Source organism: Ornithodoros turicata, chromosome 6 (genome assembly GCF_037126465.1).
Source record: "Ornithodoros turicata isolate Travis chromosome 6, ASM3712646v1, whole genome shotgun sequence".
Lineage (NCBI taxonomy): Eukaryota > Metazoa > Arthropoda > Arachnida > Ixodida > Argasidae > Ornithodoros > Ornithodoros turicata.
The window spans coordinates 48,691,447-48,710,549 of record NC_088206.1 but is presented as its reverse complement, the minus strand read 5'-3'; the positions used below and the strand labels follow the sequence as shown (position 1 = coordinate 48,710,549).

The 19,103-nt window shown below is 47.1% G+C and overlaps 1 protein-coding gene across 2 annotated transcripts; it reads left to right on the top strand.

Annotated features, from left to right (window-relative positions):
* The first annotated feature begins 11,774 nt into the window (after window positions 1–11,774).
* On the top strand, window positions 11,775–15,943 carry LOC135398004 (uncharacterized). Of its 2 annotated transcripts, none has more exons than XM_064629462.1 (2): window positions 11,775–12,403; window positions 15,141–15,943. In XM_064629462.1, the coding sequence occupies exons 1-2, from the start codon at window positions 12,101–12,103 to the stop codon at window positions 15,297–15,299; spliced, it is 462 nt and encodes a 153-aa protein (XP_064485532.1). In that variant the 5' UTR covers window positions 11,775–12,100; the 3' UTR covers window positions 15,300–15,943. The 2 variants fall into 2 exon arrangements, with proteins under 2 accessions (XP_064485532.1, XP_064485533.1); XM_064629463.1 differs by lacking the exon at window positions 15,141–15,943 and adding an exon at window positions 13,260–13,424.
* The last annotated feature ends 3,160 nt before the right edge of the window (window positions 15,944–19,103 follow it).

Sequence of the window (19,103 nt, the reverse complement as noted above, 5' to 3'; positions counted from 1 at the left end):
ATTTGAAACATGCAGAACCGCGCGAGGGTGCTCGCACATGGTCTTTCTGGTTTTGTAACTTTTCGTTCATTATTTTCGCGGGACGTTTGCGTGAGGATAGCACGATTGTCACTCTGTTTGTGAAATACAACTCGTCGACGAAGCGAAATCTCAGTGGGAGGCCGATCACCGTGCAGATGACGTGAAGTAAGCACTACGGGGCTCCAGCTTTCGATACCGTAACGGACAAACTGCTGATACATGTAAATGGATCTCTGATTTCGTTGTATTGCATGCGTCTTCTGCGCTTCTTTGCACAATGAATACAGGGACAGTTGTGCTGTGTGAGGACCCAGGCGGAAATTTTCTGCAAGTGGAACCACTTGCAAGTGGTTTATGAAACCTTTCCCACTTTGGAGAACCACTTTGGGAATGTCCACTTCAGGGAAAACCACTTGCAAGTAGTTCCACTTGGAGAAACCGCTTGCAAGTGGTTCCACTTCTGTAGCCCACTTATAGTCAGCCACAGACGCCTATTTAACAGCATGGCACTTTTATTTATCATTTTTACACACTTAGCTGGTTTTGAAGCAATGTAAAACAGCACTGAAGTGCAAAGACAAAAACAGATACTAAATTAGCTGCAACAATTCATTTCAAGCTGTCACGGAAAAATGTCAATGTTTTACAGCAAATGGAGTAATAGACACAGAAAAATGGCATCAAGAATATCGAAGCTTGTGAAGTTCTGATATTCACTGGTACAATCAAATTTAAAAGGCGGTAGCTCACACAAAAGCCAACGGGCAGAGCTACCATGGTACCATGTACCTGACAGATGTTCGCTATTCGGACAGGTCCCAGTCGCAAATGAGTCACGGTAAGCGTTTCCGTCAATGAGGAAGCGTGAGAGAAGTCGCATGCTTACAGACTACCAATAGCAGTGACCGGAGCTCTCACGTCAGAGCCCGACGGGTATATGTATTCAAGGGCTTAAGTAGAAAACCATTTTTTCCCTCAACACTCTACAGTAGTGTTCAACATAAGGAAAAGGAATCTAGTCTGTCAACTACATACGCTGTTGGAGATAATGAAAAGCAATAGTGTGCCAGGAGAAATACTGCAGCGCCACCATGAGCCATCAGTAGGGGGTGTGCACCTTCTGATGATGATGCTGATGTTCTGCCGCAGCCTACTGCCATGTTGCCAGTCTTAACAGTCAATACGGAAACGGAGTGAATATGATGGATTAGATTATCTGGCGCAAGCAGGGAGCATGACCTCACTGTGTCCAGCCTTTCTATCCGTGGCGCACTCATATTTGGAGAGCTGACTGACCAGGTTTCCTTTCCATTCGTAAGTTGAATATGAGTATAGTGTGCAATACAGTTTGTGCATGAAGCCATGAAAAATATCTATCAAAATGCTATAACCCTCTAACACGACATGTCACCACAAATCTTTCAAGCAAAGAGTGGCAACCTATAAAGTGTATCAATTGCTGTGTGCACATGCATGTTTGTTGCATAGACATGTATTCGTAAAGTGGGATGATTCCGCAACAAAATCACCACAAAGGTTACGGTATATCCGTAACGTTTGGGATGTCGGGAATATGTGTACGAAATATCTCGTTCCAGAACTACGCAGATTTTATTCAAACGAATTTATTATGAAGCGAGCGCTTCGCCTCTGTTAATCGTGAGGGCACTGAAAGCGACACACTGCTGACATCATCCGGCAAGGGAGAATGCAGGTTTTGAAGCAGACAACAACGCTGGGTGTCGTTACGGTATCCTCCTCCGGACGAACCACCGTAGTACGGAACTCTGTTTTCTGCTCTTCGCATTTCTGTTTCGGCTTGCAATTGTCATCATTTACAAATTAAATTCTCGCGTGAAATGAATGCGAGCATCGTATTCAGTATCGAGGGGTGGTTCGTGCTCGATATGATGCTCATCTAATGTTTTTCAGATCCTTGCGATTAAGTCTCCCTTTAAGTCACTTCAACTGTAGTGAAGTCTATTTTGGATCACCACCCCCGCCTCTGGGTGGTTTGCACAGATTCGCGGGCAGCGCTGCAGTGCATAGACAACGTGGGCATCCGTGGCTCCTTGGCTCCGGTGGTAGTGAACATCTTGACGACGCTCAAGGTTTTAGAAGACAGGGGCCACCGGCTGACCCTCCAATGGGTTCCTAGCCACATTGGCATAAGAGGCAATGAAGAAGCGGATCGGGCAGCTGCTGCGGCTCACCATCGCCGCTCAGCAGTCCCCATCATACTTTCGAATGGGGATAGACGCTCCCTCTTGTCCGCATTGACTTCGCCTTGTGCCTATCAGGAATGGTGTCATGACATCACCCAGTGGTCGCTTCTGTATGCTGTTGACCCAACACTATTATTTGAAATGCCAGGCGGTTTCCCTCGCCTGTTTACCTCTCTCGTACGTCGTTTACGACTTAGCGTCGCATTCACCCCTGCACTCCGGTATAGGCTGGGCAACAGCAACACGGCGCTGTGTACAACTTGTGGTGTCCCGGCAGCAATCCGACACATTTTAGAAGACTGCAGCCAGTACGTATGCGAGCGACGGGCGTTTAAATGTCAACTTGAAATGCTCGATCAGAGGCCATTCAACATCTGCAAAGTTCTCGGCCCATGGAGTAACCCTGGACATCAGTGCCGTGCACTTGGCGCTTTTCTTTCCTTTCTGAGGGCCACCGGCCTCCTTCACGAACTGTAGGGATTCCCTTCCCTCGTCATCCTCTCATATGAACCTCTTTGGAATGGGGTAGGGTCCTGCACCCAACGCAGGGAAACATCCCACATCATCATTATCCATTCATCTATGTTGTTGTTGTTGTTGTAGTAAAGTTTGAAGTTTAAGTTTAGAGTCAACAAGCTTTGGACAAAATTTTCACCTGTCCTGTGGGCATTGCATGCCAACACATGGCACACTTTTATTCGTCGCCACCAGAGGAGGCACTTATGGCTCAGCTTACCCAAGGAAACAAGAATGCAACAAAACTTGAAACATTACAAAGTTCAATAAACTTGGTACACCAAATAATGGAGCTTACACATCTGGTTAACTGCTCTTGAGACATCTGTCTTCCTTCTGGCAATCATTTTCTTGCATAACGTAAAAACCCCCGAGATGTATCCCGTTTGCATCATCTTCACCAGCTCGCTTGCTTCCTAGCCATTTTTTCTTTATCATTTTCTTGTTCAGGCCAGCCCACAGTACCTTAGGTTTTCTGTGGAGGTAAAAAGGGCAGTAAAAGAAAATTTATTTGAGAACTCAATGCTCACTAACTTAGCGTTTATGCAAAGGGCCATACACTCATCTCAGCCCACTATAAAATTAACAACTGACATTACATTGGTTGATTATTACATCATCAGGAACATTTCAGATTATTTTACAGAATGATATGGAGTTCGTACATGGTATTAGCCAGTCCTCATCAGGTAACCGAGGATGCGATGCGGCTGTAGAGTATGTACCACTACGCCAGTCTACAACGTTGCAAACTCATTGGCCTAGACTGTGCGCGCGCTCCGATTGGTCGACAATGTTTTGAAATCGCATTTTCTACGCGCGCATGTGCGTGCAGCGTCCCGGCGGCCGTTTCAACAGTTTCAGCATAGTTTCGAAATAGCTCGCATCTGCGGCACGGCGTCCGTCGTCTTGTGTTCCGTGTTTCGGTGATGTCAGTCGGCAGAACAGTTTGTGATTCTACGCGTGTTGTGCTGTTCCTGGACACGACTATTATCCCACGTACAGTCTATCAACTCCGGAACTGGAATGCTTCATGAGTTGGAGCGGTTGGAGAGTGAAGAACACGCTCGGGCCGTGTCGGATTTCGAGTGCTGTTCGTTTTGCTTCAAGTTCGAACTTAGTTACAGTGCGCAGTTACAACGCAGTGGACTTTGCATTCACAGTGTACCCATGTATCAGATCTTTGAATCAGTGCTTTGTGTCAAATAGATATTTCTTTTAGCCAAACGAAGCTTCAGTTATTTTGAATATCGGGTAACGGCGGTAGGCGTGAAATCCGGTAGAAGTCGATAGTAGCCAGAACCGGCCGAAAGCTCATCCAAAGTTAAAGGGACCGAAAAGTGAAAAATAACCCCCATATTTTTGCCCACTGTCGTGCACAACATCGTTGTTTGATAAGATACAGAAAGCATTACTTCTCAATTCGGCATAATTTTTACGTATAAATATTTTGAAGATTGCCGGAACATGGACGGTGCTGCCAGCGAACGGTGAAAGAGAGCAACTTGGGTTTCAGGTCCAGGGCTCCCAGGGATTGGTCAACCCTTACCACGTGAGAGTTAATTTTGTAGAGAACAAAGCTGACGCATATTATCTTACAGCTAAACGCCATTTTAAAAATGACGCTCACTTCCATAGCTTTTACGTTAATAAAGCATTCAGCTACTTCGCCGCTACGAGCTACGATCCGCAGCGCCATCTGTAAGGCCGTCTGTGTTATCGCGTTTATTGTTTACGTCGTGGGTGGTCGGAGTGACGCGGCAATGATACCCCTCAGGATCTAGCGTCTTGTCGTGTTGGTCGCGCGAAGAGAAGTGAATGACATGTTCGTGGTTGTTGTGGTCAATTATTCGAGAGACCTACATATGCCTGGTGTAGTTTTGGTAACAAGGGAAAGGGTGCAGGCTAGCTGTATAGATCCATGAAGAAGACCGAGAGACACGGACACAGAAGACGACACACGTAGGTTCTCTCGTAGTTTTGGTGTTCGGGGATGCAAAAATCATGTTCGTTCACCATCGGCGGCGGGCGTTTTCTGCCACAAGATTCAACAGGAGAGTGCTCAAAAGCGAATGTGGTTCGAAACACTCGGTGATTAGATGTGGCAGTCGTGTCGTTTGTGCTGTTCTCATTTTGCTGCCGATGACTAGGAAGATGCCGTAGAAGGCGAATTGCGAAGACGTCCGAAGCACACTGATGCTCAGTACCCAGTGGTTTTGCCTCACCGAGGTGACGAGTTCAACACAACGTCTTAGGTATGTACAGGCGTCACACATGTATAAATTATAATATAGCGACGACGTATTCCATTTCACTTATGTTATCCTACTTGTCCCGTACTCAACATTGTCAACATCAACAAATTTAATTTTAGGGGCCTTCCAGTGTTGAAGTGGCGCAAGACTGCTTTCGTGTGTGTGTGTGATCCAGGCACTCAAGTTGACATGACAGAAATAGCTGAAAGCAGGTAGGCAAAGTCCACGTGTTGCAGTGTGACATTTTTTTTAGTCTTTGGACAGGTGCAGAACATTAGTAGGACGTCAACAAGGGGAGAAGAAACTGGTATAGCACATCAACATGCCAACAACCTACCAAACACCCTTGCCTAGTCCTACTTTTGGATGGAAACTACACGATGTGGTAACATCCACATGTAGAAGTTTTAGTCGACGGAGATTTGGTGTTTTTGTACAACCTTCATTGTACATTTCTTTTGTCTCACTTAGCATGCCTGAAGAAATGTTCTGATCTTCATCAAGATGACAGGTCATTGTTCGATCTGCAGCATTATTGTTCCTGTAATCTTTTCACCAACAGAGAATACAAAAGTGCACAAATGGTAAAATATAACTAGCTTGTTAAATTCAAACGGGAAAGACAAAACTGTCTATACTTCTCTTGTTTATTTTGTTGCAGGTTTTACAACTCTATCAAGTACGTCAAAACATCAGAGGGCAGGAAGTCCTACTCTGTTTCCTAAATCCCTGGACAATAAAAAAGAAAGCTATAGTTTGAGTTGTGACAAAATGTTGCTTCTGCTGTTATATTATATTTCAATTAAATGTTACGATGCATTTGTAGTGTACACTGAAGCCAGTTTCAATTTGCAGGGCTGTCAAAAGAACTTTACAAAAGTACATCTCAATTACAGTAACAGAGAACTTATGCAATAAATTATTTAGCCATTTTGGAGTACTATACACACCAATGGTGCATGGTTAACTTTGAACCCAGATCAAGGGTTAATAATACTTGAAGTCAGCCCTCAAGTCCTTCTTTACAAATGTTAGTTGGTGACGTGATAATGAATCAGTTACAAGTACTCCGTTTAGCAAAACAAAGTTAATTAAGTGTTAAATCCCAATCTTGGTTCAATTATTAGTTGACATTTGGAAACGTGGTCACTAAGAACTATACTGAAAGGTTATGAACACAGTTCAGCTGAATGACACTGATGAAAATTATCTTACTCCTCACATATACAAATGAGACATGAGTATAACCTACAAATACATCTATGCCCACAGGTTATTTAACCCTCCAGGAACAAACTAGTAATTATAATATGCTGTGACAGCAAAGAAAAAGCAATGAGAAAGCTTGAAGTAAACAAGAAATGAAAATATGCTGACAACATTTCTACAGGTCAGCTCACTGATGGGAAAGCATCCCTAATAGCATGCATGACGCAGATCGAGATCCAGTGGAGTACTTTCTTTTGTATTTTCTCGGAGCACCCCATATCCTTCTTGTGAATGGCCGACAGGTGGTATAACGGAATTTCCTGCAGAAATAAGGGTTTTCCGTCCAGTTTGCCGTTCAAGTAGCGCGTAAAGACCACACGGCGCTGCCGTGTATGTTGCCATGCTCTTCGGTTTCTCGGATGTATGTAAAAGACACTTGCAGTACTTCGGTGTCAAGGCACAGTATTTCGAAATATTCGTTAGTTCTGGTGCAATCGTCTGTCTGCTTTTCACATGCATTCTCTACCTCTCGGCAGCAAAAACCGTAGTATCCATCCGTAATATCCGTCGGTTTGCATTTCACACATGAACACCTGCACGACGAAAAAACAGCGTTTGTTCGGCTTACACAAGTGTTTCTTCCTGATACATGGAAATTTCACAAAGCAGTCCATGTTCACGGCACGGTGAGCTACTGCTGAGGACGAATGTAACTCCGATTGATCTCTGGACCTTCTGCTGCGAAGAACACACTTTCCAGCACGCTAACGCACGAACAACAGTTTTGTGTGAGCGACAGTTCTCGAATGCGGAATTCCAGCGCACTCATGTTCAAAAGGCTCGACATTCTCGACGTAGAAAGTGGTCACAAATGCCCACTGCCATTTTCGTTTTCGCCGGATTAGCGCCCGGAAGTGCGCGTATTACATGCGTCCTCGACAGATGGCGCGGGGTCATGCAATTGTTGACAGACTGCACGGTTTCCTACTAGGTCCCTGGACATGCAATTATGGAAAATTCGATTACAGAAAAACTACAGCGACTTCAGCGGAGTTCTTTGATATTCGAACTCTTGAAGGTTCAAGGTTTTCGCTGAACATAAAGTTTCGATAGGTTTATATTCACTTTTCGGTCCCTTTAAGGCTCCTGATTGGCCGACTGGCATTGCATAATTTCTACAACGTCGCACCCTCATTGGTCGTGTGCCCAGTGTTGTGTGAATTATCTCAAACTATGGGCTCTATGGGGAGCTGTTGGAGCCTGGTATTAGCGATATAAACCAGCGATGAAAAGACACGAACGCCTGAGGAATGAAGGACAACACCCACGATGGACTACTAACAGTTTAATCACCAAAAGTGAACATAAAAGGTTACACTCCTATGCAACCGTGACTTATCTGTTTGTTACAAGGAATTCGGGATGAACCGACGCCAGCAAAGCCCACGCGCTGCCATGACAAAAATATACGCGATAAAATCCGTTGATAAATCAGCAGGGACGGGAAGCAATGCAGATGAAAAAAAAAAAGTGAACTACAATAAAACAACAGCTGTGATACCACAGATTCAAAGCACATCACCAAGACTAACACAAAACCTGCAGAGCTAACCTAGGTCCAGTAAAAACCTGTACTCGTTATCGATGATCGAAAGTGACGGCTGGCATCATTAAAATGCCGATAGTAAAGCGTGCATGTTACGGTATCTCTGATTCACCTTTTCACCAGGTTCGTATCGCAACATTTTGGTTCTAATATGCGCCTTGGATTATATGTAGTCTTTGCAGTCTAGCGATCTTGTCATTACCACAACACAACAACATTCTACTCAGTGTCAAGCTCTAATGAAATGGCCTTACCAGGTCTACAAAATGCATGTTGATTGTCACAACAACAAAAGTAGTCACCGTCGGATTCAGTAGTCCATAAAATTCAATGCAGCGACACGGATTGGATCGGATTGGATTATCTCCTTCTGTTTCTGTCGCTAGCGATGGCGATGCCGCCAGACAGCGACGCTCCCACTTTCTCCAAGATTGTTGTCAAAGTGGTTTCAGTGTTCCTAATGTCAGACCCCAAGTGGGCCCGTCTAACCCACTTTAATTTTCGCTTTATCACCAAAATGTAACCATGTTGGACTAATGTGGACATTGTCAAGTTTACTTGCTGGCAAAATGGAACCACTTCATTCCTTCGTGGTATCCACTTGGGGCTGGAAAGGAACCAGTTGGGAACCACTAAGCATGCTTAGTGGTTTCCTACTGGAGCCACTTGACTCTGAAGTGGGACCAGTTCAGTCCACTTCAAACCACTTTGGTAGTCAAGTGGATCCACTTCGGATTCACATATTTAGTCGCCATTGTAATTTGCCCATCGCATTAGGTGCCCAGGTCAGGGCTATGTTCTGCTTCCTGCTACCACTGCTAAGAGAGAAGACAGATGGAGTCATCAAGAAGTTGGTAAGCAGTTCTTTGTGCTGTAGGTCTATTTTGCTGAGAAGGGGTGGGTGGGTCTCCAAGATATGTGGAATATTTATACACCTATCTGAGCCATCGCGCAATCTCTGTCATAATGAACATAAAGGCGCATACAAAGATTATGCGTAAACATGCATACATTAGGTTAATGTAGAGGGTTTTTACTGAATACAGATATTTATTTGCAGATAAAGATAAACGTATTTATTTTAGGTAGATTCTATCACTGCCCCTAGGTTACTGGCATTGGACCCTACAACTGGAGCTGTACGATATCGGAGTTAGTCAATTAGCTAAATGTTTGAATTATTCATTTTAGGAGTAGGTAAAGTTTGGCTAGAGTTGGAGCACCCAATTAGGCTCACTGCAGTTAATATGCACCTTCGGAGGTCACGCTAGTAGTTTGTTTGTGCTACAGTACACATTTATGTTTTAATATCTAGTGCATATACAGGGTGTTTCATGTAAAGTGATAAAAAAATTGGAACTGGCGATGTAGGCGCTGGAGCATTGCGGGACTTGCGGTAATTACCAGTTCTGGAAACATTTGCCACCATCGAGGAAGGCTTTGGACAATTTTTAATTGCAGGAAATTTATTTTCAGTCAATACACCTGATGCATAAGTGCTGCCATCTAGTGGCGGCGGCTGGCGGCGGCGCCATATTTGAGTATTCGGGCGGTCGTGCTATGTGCGATTTCCTGGAACGGGACCAGCTGAAGGGTTGGGAAACTTGCGATTTCAGCTTTTTAGGATGGCAGGCGAGCAGGAAGAATGAACAGTCGAGCTCACCAAGCCAACGTTATACTAGAGTCACTAAATAAGCTTATTTAGTAGCTTATTTAGTGACTCTACGTTATACTAATGTTTCTTTCGGACAACTTCGTTGTCGTCTTCTACAACGAGCAAACAGCATCGCATAAGCACGCTCGACGTGGTGGTGGTGGTGGTGGTGGTGATGGTGAAAGGGCTTGCCGTTGTCGGCCTCACGTATGTGGGCAACGTCACGACTGACGGCCTGGGGTACGGCACGCTCGGCGTACCTGCAACTCCGTGACTCAATCTCACGTCGAATTGCCCACTTTTAGGACTCGGTCGCTTTTGTACATATGAATACTCAAATACTTGCCCGAAGTTTACAGCAGTGTGGTCTGATGCGGTGTGTTACGCAGTTACGTAGCGGGTCCCTATATGCGCGTTTGTGCAGCATGGAGTGGCGAGAAATGATCTTACTACAGGACTCTTTCCTCAGTTGCTGGTCCTGTTCAGTAACTGAATAAAAAAGCATTTGAGCACCTGTGACTTGACTCATTTTCTGTACCTTCAGTAAAATATCAGATGTACTTTCATACTCGCACAAGTTGCTGTTTCGTACCAGAAACCCAACAAAACGTGAACGGATACATACTTTTTGAGATGGAAGTCATGTGGGGCTGACTGTTCACACAAAGAAAGAGGAAGACAGCGCCTTCCTTGGAGACACTTGGAGAGCGGTGAAATGACGATTTCTTCGCATGTCATGCCGTTTTCTTTGTGATGCAAAGGCAACGGCACACCAGAAGGAGCACATTGCCTTTGCTCTGAAATCTGATGTGCCGTACTTTGTTATCTGCTTGGTACACAGCTCCTTTTTAAAAGCAATTATAGTAACAATGTCCCAAACGGACATGTATCACTAAGAGCGCCAGTGCACAAAGCTCATTTTCCCAATCATCATCTAAATGCTGGTCTGGCAGCACCCTTCCACTGGAAATTCAACACTCCTGCCCATAAATGAAGTCCTCTGTAGCTCGTATTTAGTATAGACCTACTTCTGAAAGAAGCTGCCGTCCCGTGACACGCCGAAAAACCTCCATCTAAACATGTTCTGACCGTGAACATGTCACGTGTCTTTTTAATTATTATAGAGGTAATGATAGCGAACTGGGGATTTACCACTGATCTCTCTATATAAAGGCTGGATCGCGCATAGGAGAGGGGCTCGTGGGAGAGAGGTGAGGCAACCGGCCGCCACGTTGGAGGGCCCAATGGCGCCGGCTGCTCCCATAGGAAACAATGGGAAGCGATTCGATTTGGAGCATCTGTTACTCTTTAAACGCTCCTCATTGTTGATTAGCACGCATCTTTCTTAGGAATCAGTGTGCTGGTGTATTCCTACCGTGCTTGGGCGGTGTGTCTGTAGTTTTCATGGTAATTACGTTCTTTTTCTTCTCCGCTTCCTGTACTTCGAATATGGTGTCGTTAGTTACGTGCACGGGAAGCATAAAAATAGAGGAATTTGGTGAATGACAACTTATAAATTTAATTCCTTTTGCTTAGAAAGGGTTTGCACTGTTTGTATTGTAAGGTAGTTTCGTTTGTGTGTGGTTTTCGTTTGTTATTATGTGGTTCGTTAGGCGATATATACTGTTCTCGTTTGGCCTTTTCCATAATCCTTTGGCATTCGTATTGTGTTCTACGAGTGTGTTGCAGTTGTTCAGCTGTCGGCGCAGTTCGTTACAGAAATTCGAAGCGCTGTGCACGAAGAGCGCATGACGTAACAAGTGCTGCAAGAGTGATTGCACTTGCGAGGTTAACGCCGCAGTTTACTTCCACCCTACCTCACAAACGGCTTGTTTAAAGTGATACCCAGTAAAATTGGATAAAATTGCACAGTAACATCACTGCGAACATGACATGTAGAATTTTTAAATTAATATTACAACACTCGACTTCTACGGCCATTAGTCATTGTAATTGGTTGTTGAATACTATGATTCTTGAGAGCTTCTTTCGTAGTCGTGGTCTGTCATTCACGTTTTCTGTGTGCTCCTTTGCAAGATGGTGAAGTCGAATCTTGCCATAGCAGTTAGCTATAAGCTTTATGAGGCGAATGACGTGGTTTTCTTCTGGAGAGCACTCGAACATGTGCTCGTAGAGGGTAGGGAAAACGTTGTGTCTCACAGATGTGGACCTAGGACCTTGAGTGCATCAAAGGCTTGTGGGGGGCGCTGATAACCCGGCAACTTCCGCGCGATAGGGCAGATAGCGTAAGAGATAAAAGAGCGAGCGCTCGGGAAAAGAGTGATTCGTGCGGGAGGCACGCTGGCAGACGGTCACAGAAGCGAGGAGCGATGAAGCGGGCAGACGACCAGCAGCTCTGATGTAAGGCAATAAACTTTGTTTCTTTTGTTCAACTGCTGTGTCAGTGTTCTTCGGGGTTACGGCGGGGTCGAATACGGAACCACCCCGGGTTTGTGGGCCGAGGTTCCCACAAAACTGGCGCCCAACGTTGGTGTTGTCGACCCGTCGTACCGTTTTCCCCGGAGGGCACGGCATAGTTGCAGTTAGTGTGCATTTTTGTTTGTTTTTTCGTTCTGCCGCCGTCTGCGTTGCAACGCAGGTTCTTCGACCGGAGATGCCTCCCAGGAAGAAGCACGACCCAGACAGTGACGAGGACGAGCCTGCGCCAGTGGCTGAGGACTTGCTTCGACAGATGGCATCCCTCTGTACGTTACTGACGCAGCAGCTTGGTAGCAGCACGCCCGCCGCCCAGCCGTCCCCGGACACGCAGCTGCGCCTGAACTTGCCGGTACCGACATTTTCGGGCTACAGCGACTCCAAGTCGGCTGAACATTTCCTCGCCGACTTGAGTGCTTACCAAACTGCCGTTGGAGCCACAGACGACGTCATTCTGCGTCGAGTACTTCCCGCAGCGCTGGTAAGCTCAGCTGCTTTGTGGCGTAGGTCCCAGCCCCCATTTCTCTCGATGAGCGTATTCAAGCAGCAGTTTCGGGACGAGTTCCTCCCCCAGACTACGTGATGCGTATGCGCGAAGAGCTTGCAGCCCGAACGCAGCATAGTGATGAGAGCCTTTTGGAATACATCCGGGCGATTCAGGAACTGTATCGGAGAGCGGACCCTCTCGTAGACGAAAAAGAGAAGGTGGCACGCGTTATCCGACAGTGCCACCCTCGGTTCAAGCCATGTTTACGGGGTCGAAGTTTTACTTCCCTGTCGGAGTTAGCTACAGAAGCGCGCAGCATTCAGGCCGACTTGCTAGCTGAACTGCGTTACCGCCCACCCCGTAGGAGACTCTTGAGCCTAGTTGTGCATGGGGCGGATCGGTACAGGCAACGGAGCTGCATCCCCGTTGGCCTGCAGGACCGAATAGCAGAGCGTCGGCAGGTCCTTCACACCGCTCACTCGATCCTTTTGCGCACGAGCAAAGGAACCGAGCGAGGCTTGTTGAGGAGACTTCGAGGAGCGCAGGACAGATCGGTAGCGAACGTCGCCGAACGTCAGGATACGAGCGCAACGAGAGGACTGAGGGATCAACCCCACCGCGCTCTAATGGACTAAACGTTGGGAAACCGCGTTGTTACGGTTGCGGGCAACACGGACACATCCGTCGGGACTGCCCACATCGTACTTCGGCCACCCCCGAAAGAACCCCCCAGGGAAACTCGGAACGCCGACGGCGGTAACCGCAGATTACGAATTCCCGTCGTCGGCCGGAGCGAACATTGATAAGAGGCAAGTTACTTCTAACCGTGCTATCCTTTCTGATACTACAGTGGCCTTGGTCCCGCTGGCGCGCCGATTGCAAGATGACATCTGCAACACTGGACCTTTCATCGTGGTGCGCGTTCTGGGCAAAGACGTTGCAGGTTTGGTGGACACCGGAGCAGCTGTTTCCCTGATCGGCGACACCATCCACGACTGGTGCCTGGAGCGGAACATCTCTGTACGGACGACCAGGACTCGCCTAAGGCTCGCCTCTGATGCGGTTGTACCTGCCGGTGGCGCGGTGCGCCTTACCTTGACTGTCGATGGACATCGGGTCAGACAACGCTTTGTTTACCTTCCTGGACTGGCAGGAGCAATGATCCTGGGACGCGACTTCATTATCTGGATGGGACTTGTCCTGGACTTGCGTCGCGGAGGCTACCAGCATGCATGCAGCAGTACCCTCTACCCATTCCTGGAGTGGACAGCCCCTGGAGCGGACCAACGCCGGACTGGTGAGGGAACCCAGGACGACTGCTCAAAGCGAAACCGGGAACCGACTGGTAACAGCGATGAACCTAAGCAGCAAGCCGCTCGAGTACTTCGCGGCGCTGGACCATCACTGCCCGTTGGAGAGCATGACGGAACGGGATACCAAACGCCGGTAGTTGCAACTGCTGCCTTGCATGGAGGTCTGCAAGGGTTTTCTGGAACCTCAGAGCAACGAGAAATGCTGGAGCAAGCATTGCTACCCTTTTCCCGGATGTTTACGGAAAAACCAGGTTTCACCGAAGTCTTGGAACACGGCATAGACACCGGCGACGCAAGGCCTTGGAGATGCAACCCGCGGCCGCGTAGCGTCCACAAGCGCAAGTTGCTCGATGCGAAATGATCGAGACGGGTGCTGTGAGACCCTCGCGCAGCCCGTGGGCCTTTCCGGTGGCACTCGCTCCGAAGAAAGATGGAACCGCAAGGTTGTGCGTGGACTACCGCCGGTTGAACGAGGTGTCAGTGAGAGATTCGTATCCATTTCCTTCTATAGACTCGATCATGTACACGTTGGGATCAGCCCGCGTGTTTACAATCTTGGACTGCAGTCGAGGATTCCTGCAGATACCGATAGCACCTAATGATGTCGAAAAGACAGCCTTTACCTGTAATAGAGGACTGTTTGAGTTCGTCCGGCTTCCCCTCTGACTGTCCAATTCCCCGGCTAGTTTTCAGCGTATGATGGACGAGGTGCTCGGCGATGCGAAGTACAACTTCGCCATGGCTTATATGGATGACGTAGTAATTTTTTCACGTTCATTCCAGGAACACCTTTCACACCTGAAAGTGGTGTTAGGACGTATGCAAGCTGCTGGGTTGACGGTCAATCCTCGAAAGATGCAGTTAGCGAATAACCGCATCGACCTGCTCGGGTTTACAGTGGAGTCCGGCACGGTCAGGCCGAACGAGGACAAGCTGAAGGCTATCCTAGACTACCCTCGCCCGCAGGATGTAAAGAGCTTGCAGCGCTTCCTTGGTATGATTGGATTTTATAGACAATTCATACCGCGCTGTTCGGACAGGACGCAGCCACTAACCTGGCTATTGCGGAAAGGTGCGCGCTGGTCATGGGGAGAAGCACAGGAGAATGCATTCTCCGCCCTGACGGAAGCGATAGCGCAGATCACCTATCTGTATCTCCCAGACCTTAATCGCCCATTTGTAATGCAGACAGACGCCAGCGATTATGGACTGGGCGCAGTGTTGTTACAACAGCACGAAGGTGAACTTCGGCCGGTGGCATTTGCAAGCCGCACGCTGACATCACCTGAACGAAATTACACGGAGTCGCAGCCCGCTGAGGATGGGACAGTTAGGGGCGGGTTACCGGGGTCTCCTCGTTATAACCTCCGCCCTCGTAGACCTCCAAGGTGATGTTTTTTCATTCTTTTCCCCTGCAGATGCCACGACCACCTGCAGCGAGAAGCCGTTCTCGACCCCAACCATGGTACCGACCTCAGCGATTCCCTAGGAACTCTCCTGCTCGGAGGCCTTCCCCGTCACCCCGACTTGTGAATGTGGCTACCTGGACTGTCCTAGTTGAAGGCCGCAGTATCTGATACTGTTCCAGAACGAGATGGCGCAACCAGGCGCGACCTCTCATCGGTGACCCACCTGATTTGCTACCAGAGCCCTTCCGCAGGCTGGGGTTGTCAAACAGACACCCCACCGAGCCTCCAGCGGTGTACACGGAACAAGACAGAAGCGCCCTCTGCCCCTTCTGCGGTGTTGCACTGATCCACCCTCCGACCCATAATGCGGGAGCCCTTCACCTGCATCGTATCCAACAAGCCGCACAGCAGAGGGCAGCAGCTATCAACGTGGCCTCCGCTCCTACACGTCGGGACATAGTCGCTGCAGTGAACCTACTTCGGCAGCTGGCCCCCCAAGTTCTCGCTCGGCCATCCTTCTCACCAGACTCTGAGGATATAATCCTCTATCTCCCCGAACTTCCGGACATTTGACTCAAGGGGGGGAGAGTGTGGGGGGCGCTGATAACCCGGCAACTTCCGCGCGATAGCGCAGATAGCGTAAGAGATAAAAGAGCGAGCGCTCGGGAAAAGAGTGATTCGTGCGGCAGGCACGCTGGCAGACGGTCACAGAAGCGAGGAGCGATGAAGCGGGCAGACGACCAGCAGCTCTGATGTAAGGCAATAAACTTTGTTTCTTTTGTTCAACTGCTGTGTCAGTGTTCTTCGGGGTTACGGCGGGGTCGAATACGGAACCACCCCGGGTTTGTGGGCAGAGGTTCCCACAGGCTTCCTGTGTGAAACCTGGCTCGCCGTGTATAGAGCTGTACCCTGACCTAAGTGTCGCCTGGTGTGGAAGCGAAAGGTTAAATGTCTTCCTGACGTACTCGTATGCCTTTGCTGAATAAAACTGGAGAGTGAGCGCAAAGCTACGCAGTGACTGGGGATACTGTTCTCTGCTTACTTTTCCAGCTTTGTTCTGTAGGGTGCGCAGTACTAAATCTAGCTGCACATCAGACAAGGTGCCACGAAGCATGTCAGTGCATTAACTTGATACGAGAGATTTCTTCTCGAGATCTTCTATAACACTCTCCGCAGTGAGTACCTTTTTCTTCAGTCTTCGGGCATTTTCTTCAGAGCGTTTCAGCTTCTTCACGTTGTCCAGTGCTTCAACTGTGATGTCTATCTTCCTTTTTAAGGTCCGTGGGCTCTCTTGCACTGTGTATGTGTGGTCAGCAGCAAGGTTATGTGAGGATCGGACTGGCTGAGGTGACAAGACCCCTGGACCTGCAGCCCACGATGGTCCTGGCTGTGAAATCTCATGGTTAACGTCCTGCTCTACCTGTATGTTATGTCTTGTTAGAGGTGGTTTTCTTGGCTGTACCCTCTGTGATGGAAAGATTAATTAATTATTTTTAGAAGCTGTTGTTCATGTGGGATAAATGACAACATTTGTTAAATTTAGCATTTATTTCCACATTTCTTGCACATGCCAGGAACTGAGGTCATGATGGAGGTCAGTGGGCACTGCAGTGAAAACCAAGAAATTATTATTTTTCCTTCATTATTATTTATTTATTTATTTTTGCATTCCATGAGAAATACCCAACGAGCTAGTATATGTATTGGTTCCTACAAGCTCGAATATTACGCCACAGGACCCTGACCTTATACTAGGGCTGTCTTGAATAATCAAATCAGGGACATGACTCTGCATTTCCAGGTAGTAAATGTAAAATTACACTGCGAAGAGCCATAAAAGCAAAAAGTAGTAGTGTCAGTTCAGTCCAGCAAGTGCAATGTGAGCTCGCAAAAAAAAAAAAAAAAACACAGAATTTTTTAGAATTTTGTTTGCAAGCTATTTCTTGCATTGTCATGAGCCTTAAAGATGATGACAGAAAGCCTAGCAGGGAATGTAAATTTTTTTGTACCATAAATTTTGTCGCATAAGTTTTGTTGTGTCATGTATGTTGACTGATGTTTCACTTCTGAAGACTTGTACTGAGCTTGTTGGATCAACTACCACATTCAGAATTGCTGCACATTACACAGGTTCCCAAGCAAATTCTAATGTGTTACTATTGTGTTTACTGTGTGTTTAGGAGGTGCTGTGGAAAGTCAAACTTTGTAGGCACAGCATCACTCTTGAGTCGCGCAGTTTGCCCTGTACGATCGAAACAGGCCTCCTCAAAGTGTCTGCTGCAGAGCACCGAAGATTTAGATGGGGCCCAATTTTTGCGATGCATCTTCTGCACCCACTTCTTCAGCACGGCTGGGCGACTGTGAGGGAACCTGTATAGCACAAGCACATTGTGTAGAAAATACATAAATAGAGCAGCCAAACATAATTTCTTAGTACCTAACGGCACCAGCGAAGTAGCAGTGCGAGCAAGCGCGAGTGTCACATACATGCGATACGAATAAACACTGTTTTTCCTCAAAATAAATAGCTTACCTGTGAAAAGTTAACCCCTTTCGTCTGTCCGTGCGTGAAGTGCACTGAAAACTGCAACAAGCTGGCATGGCATGCCCTCTAATTTAAAGAAAACAAAAAAATTGCGGGCAGCCGCGCTTAACTAAATGCAGACGACAGTACGTGTTGGGCCCACCAATATGGCGGCCGGTTCCACGCTGTGGAGCACCCTATGCGCGATCCAGCCATATACTATAAAGATCAGTGGGATTTACCTTCTCGGTATTCGGGCCAATATTGCCCTTTTAGGTGCACAGTAGTGGCACGAGAAGTAATGGGGAGTTGCCGGTCAACCTCCCGGGATGCCACGTTGCTGGCGATAGCCGATGTGGCGAAAACCGACACCACAGGCAGCTATACTCAAATATGGCGCGTAAACATAGTCTCCGTCTCCGCACATAGATGGCGGGCACTTATGCATAAGGCGTATTGAACTTCGAAAATTGCCACGCGAACCTCACTTTCTTTTTACAGCAATACGAAGTCCTAAACGGATAGCGCCCAAGAGGCCCAACGAAAAGTATGCGAAAATAACTAAAGAGGACGGCGTTGTGCGTAGAGCACACATAGTACTTTTTCAACAGTAAGCCAGCTTTGGCATTTTCTTTGACTATTTCGTTTATATTTGGTATTGTGGCTGCAGCATACGGCAGAAAATGACTAATGGGAAATTATTGGCAGTTATCTATATTCTATTGTGTACTGTACTTCACGTGGAATTTTTGAATTTTGACACCGCTCTGGTCGAACACTGGTCTAATTTTTGTCATTACAGGTAACGTACTTCAACTGATTCCTGTACATGACAATCGCTACAAGGAAATGGGCTTCCAGTTCGATGACCACATGTACGTCCCTCTCTTGAAAGTATATTAAAAATAAAGTAAATAGTGTGTACGTGATGATGTAGCGTACCTGCTCAAAAGCACATTTTTTTTGCTCGAAAAGTTTTTGTGTCCTGCAGTAGGTTCTCAAAAATGGCTTGGGTCAATCACATCACTACAGTGCTGAAGAGAAATATCATCCTTTGACCTTGTTTCATTGAAATACCAAAAGCACATACCAACTCAACTTTAACCCCTGAATTATCATATGGACTTCCTGTAGAAGAGATAAAACTTATGAAATTATATTATTATCTGATAATGTGGCACTGTTTTCCTGGCACTCTTCATAATTTCACTCTTAAAATACTTTACTTGCAGAAGCCGAGAGAGGCCCATGTGTATCCTACCATGATCCATCACACAACAGATGACCTGCAAGCTTCTGCATCATTCTCTGTCTTGACAGAAGGGTTCATGGTCGGGCATCTAGGATGCTACCTTCTTTACCGTTAACGTTGTGTACAGTCCTAGAGCTTAACTAATAACTGTTACGTTAACGTGGAATCACTGTTTGTAGCATATACAGATTGACGC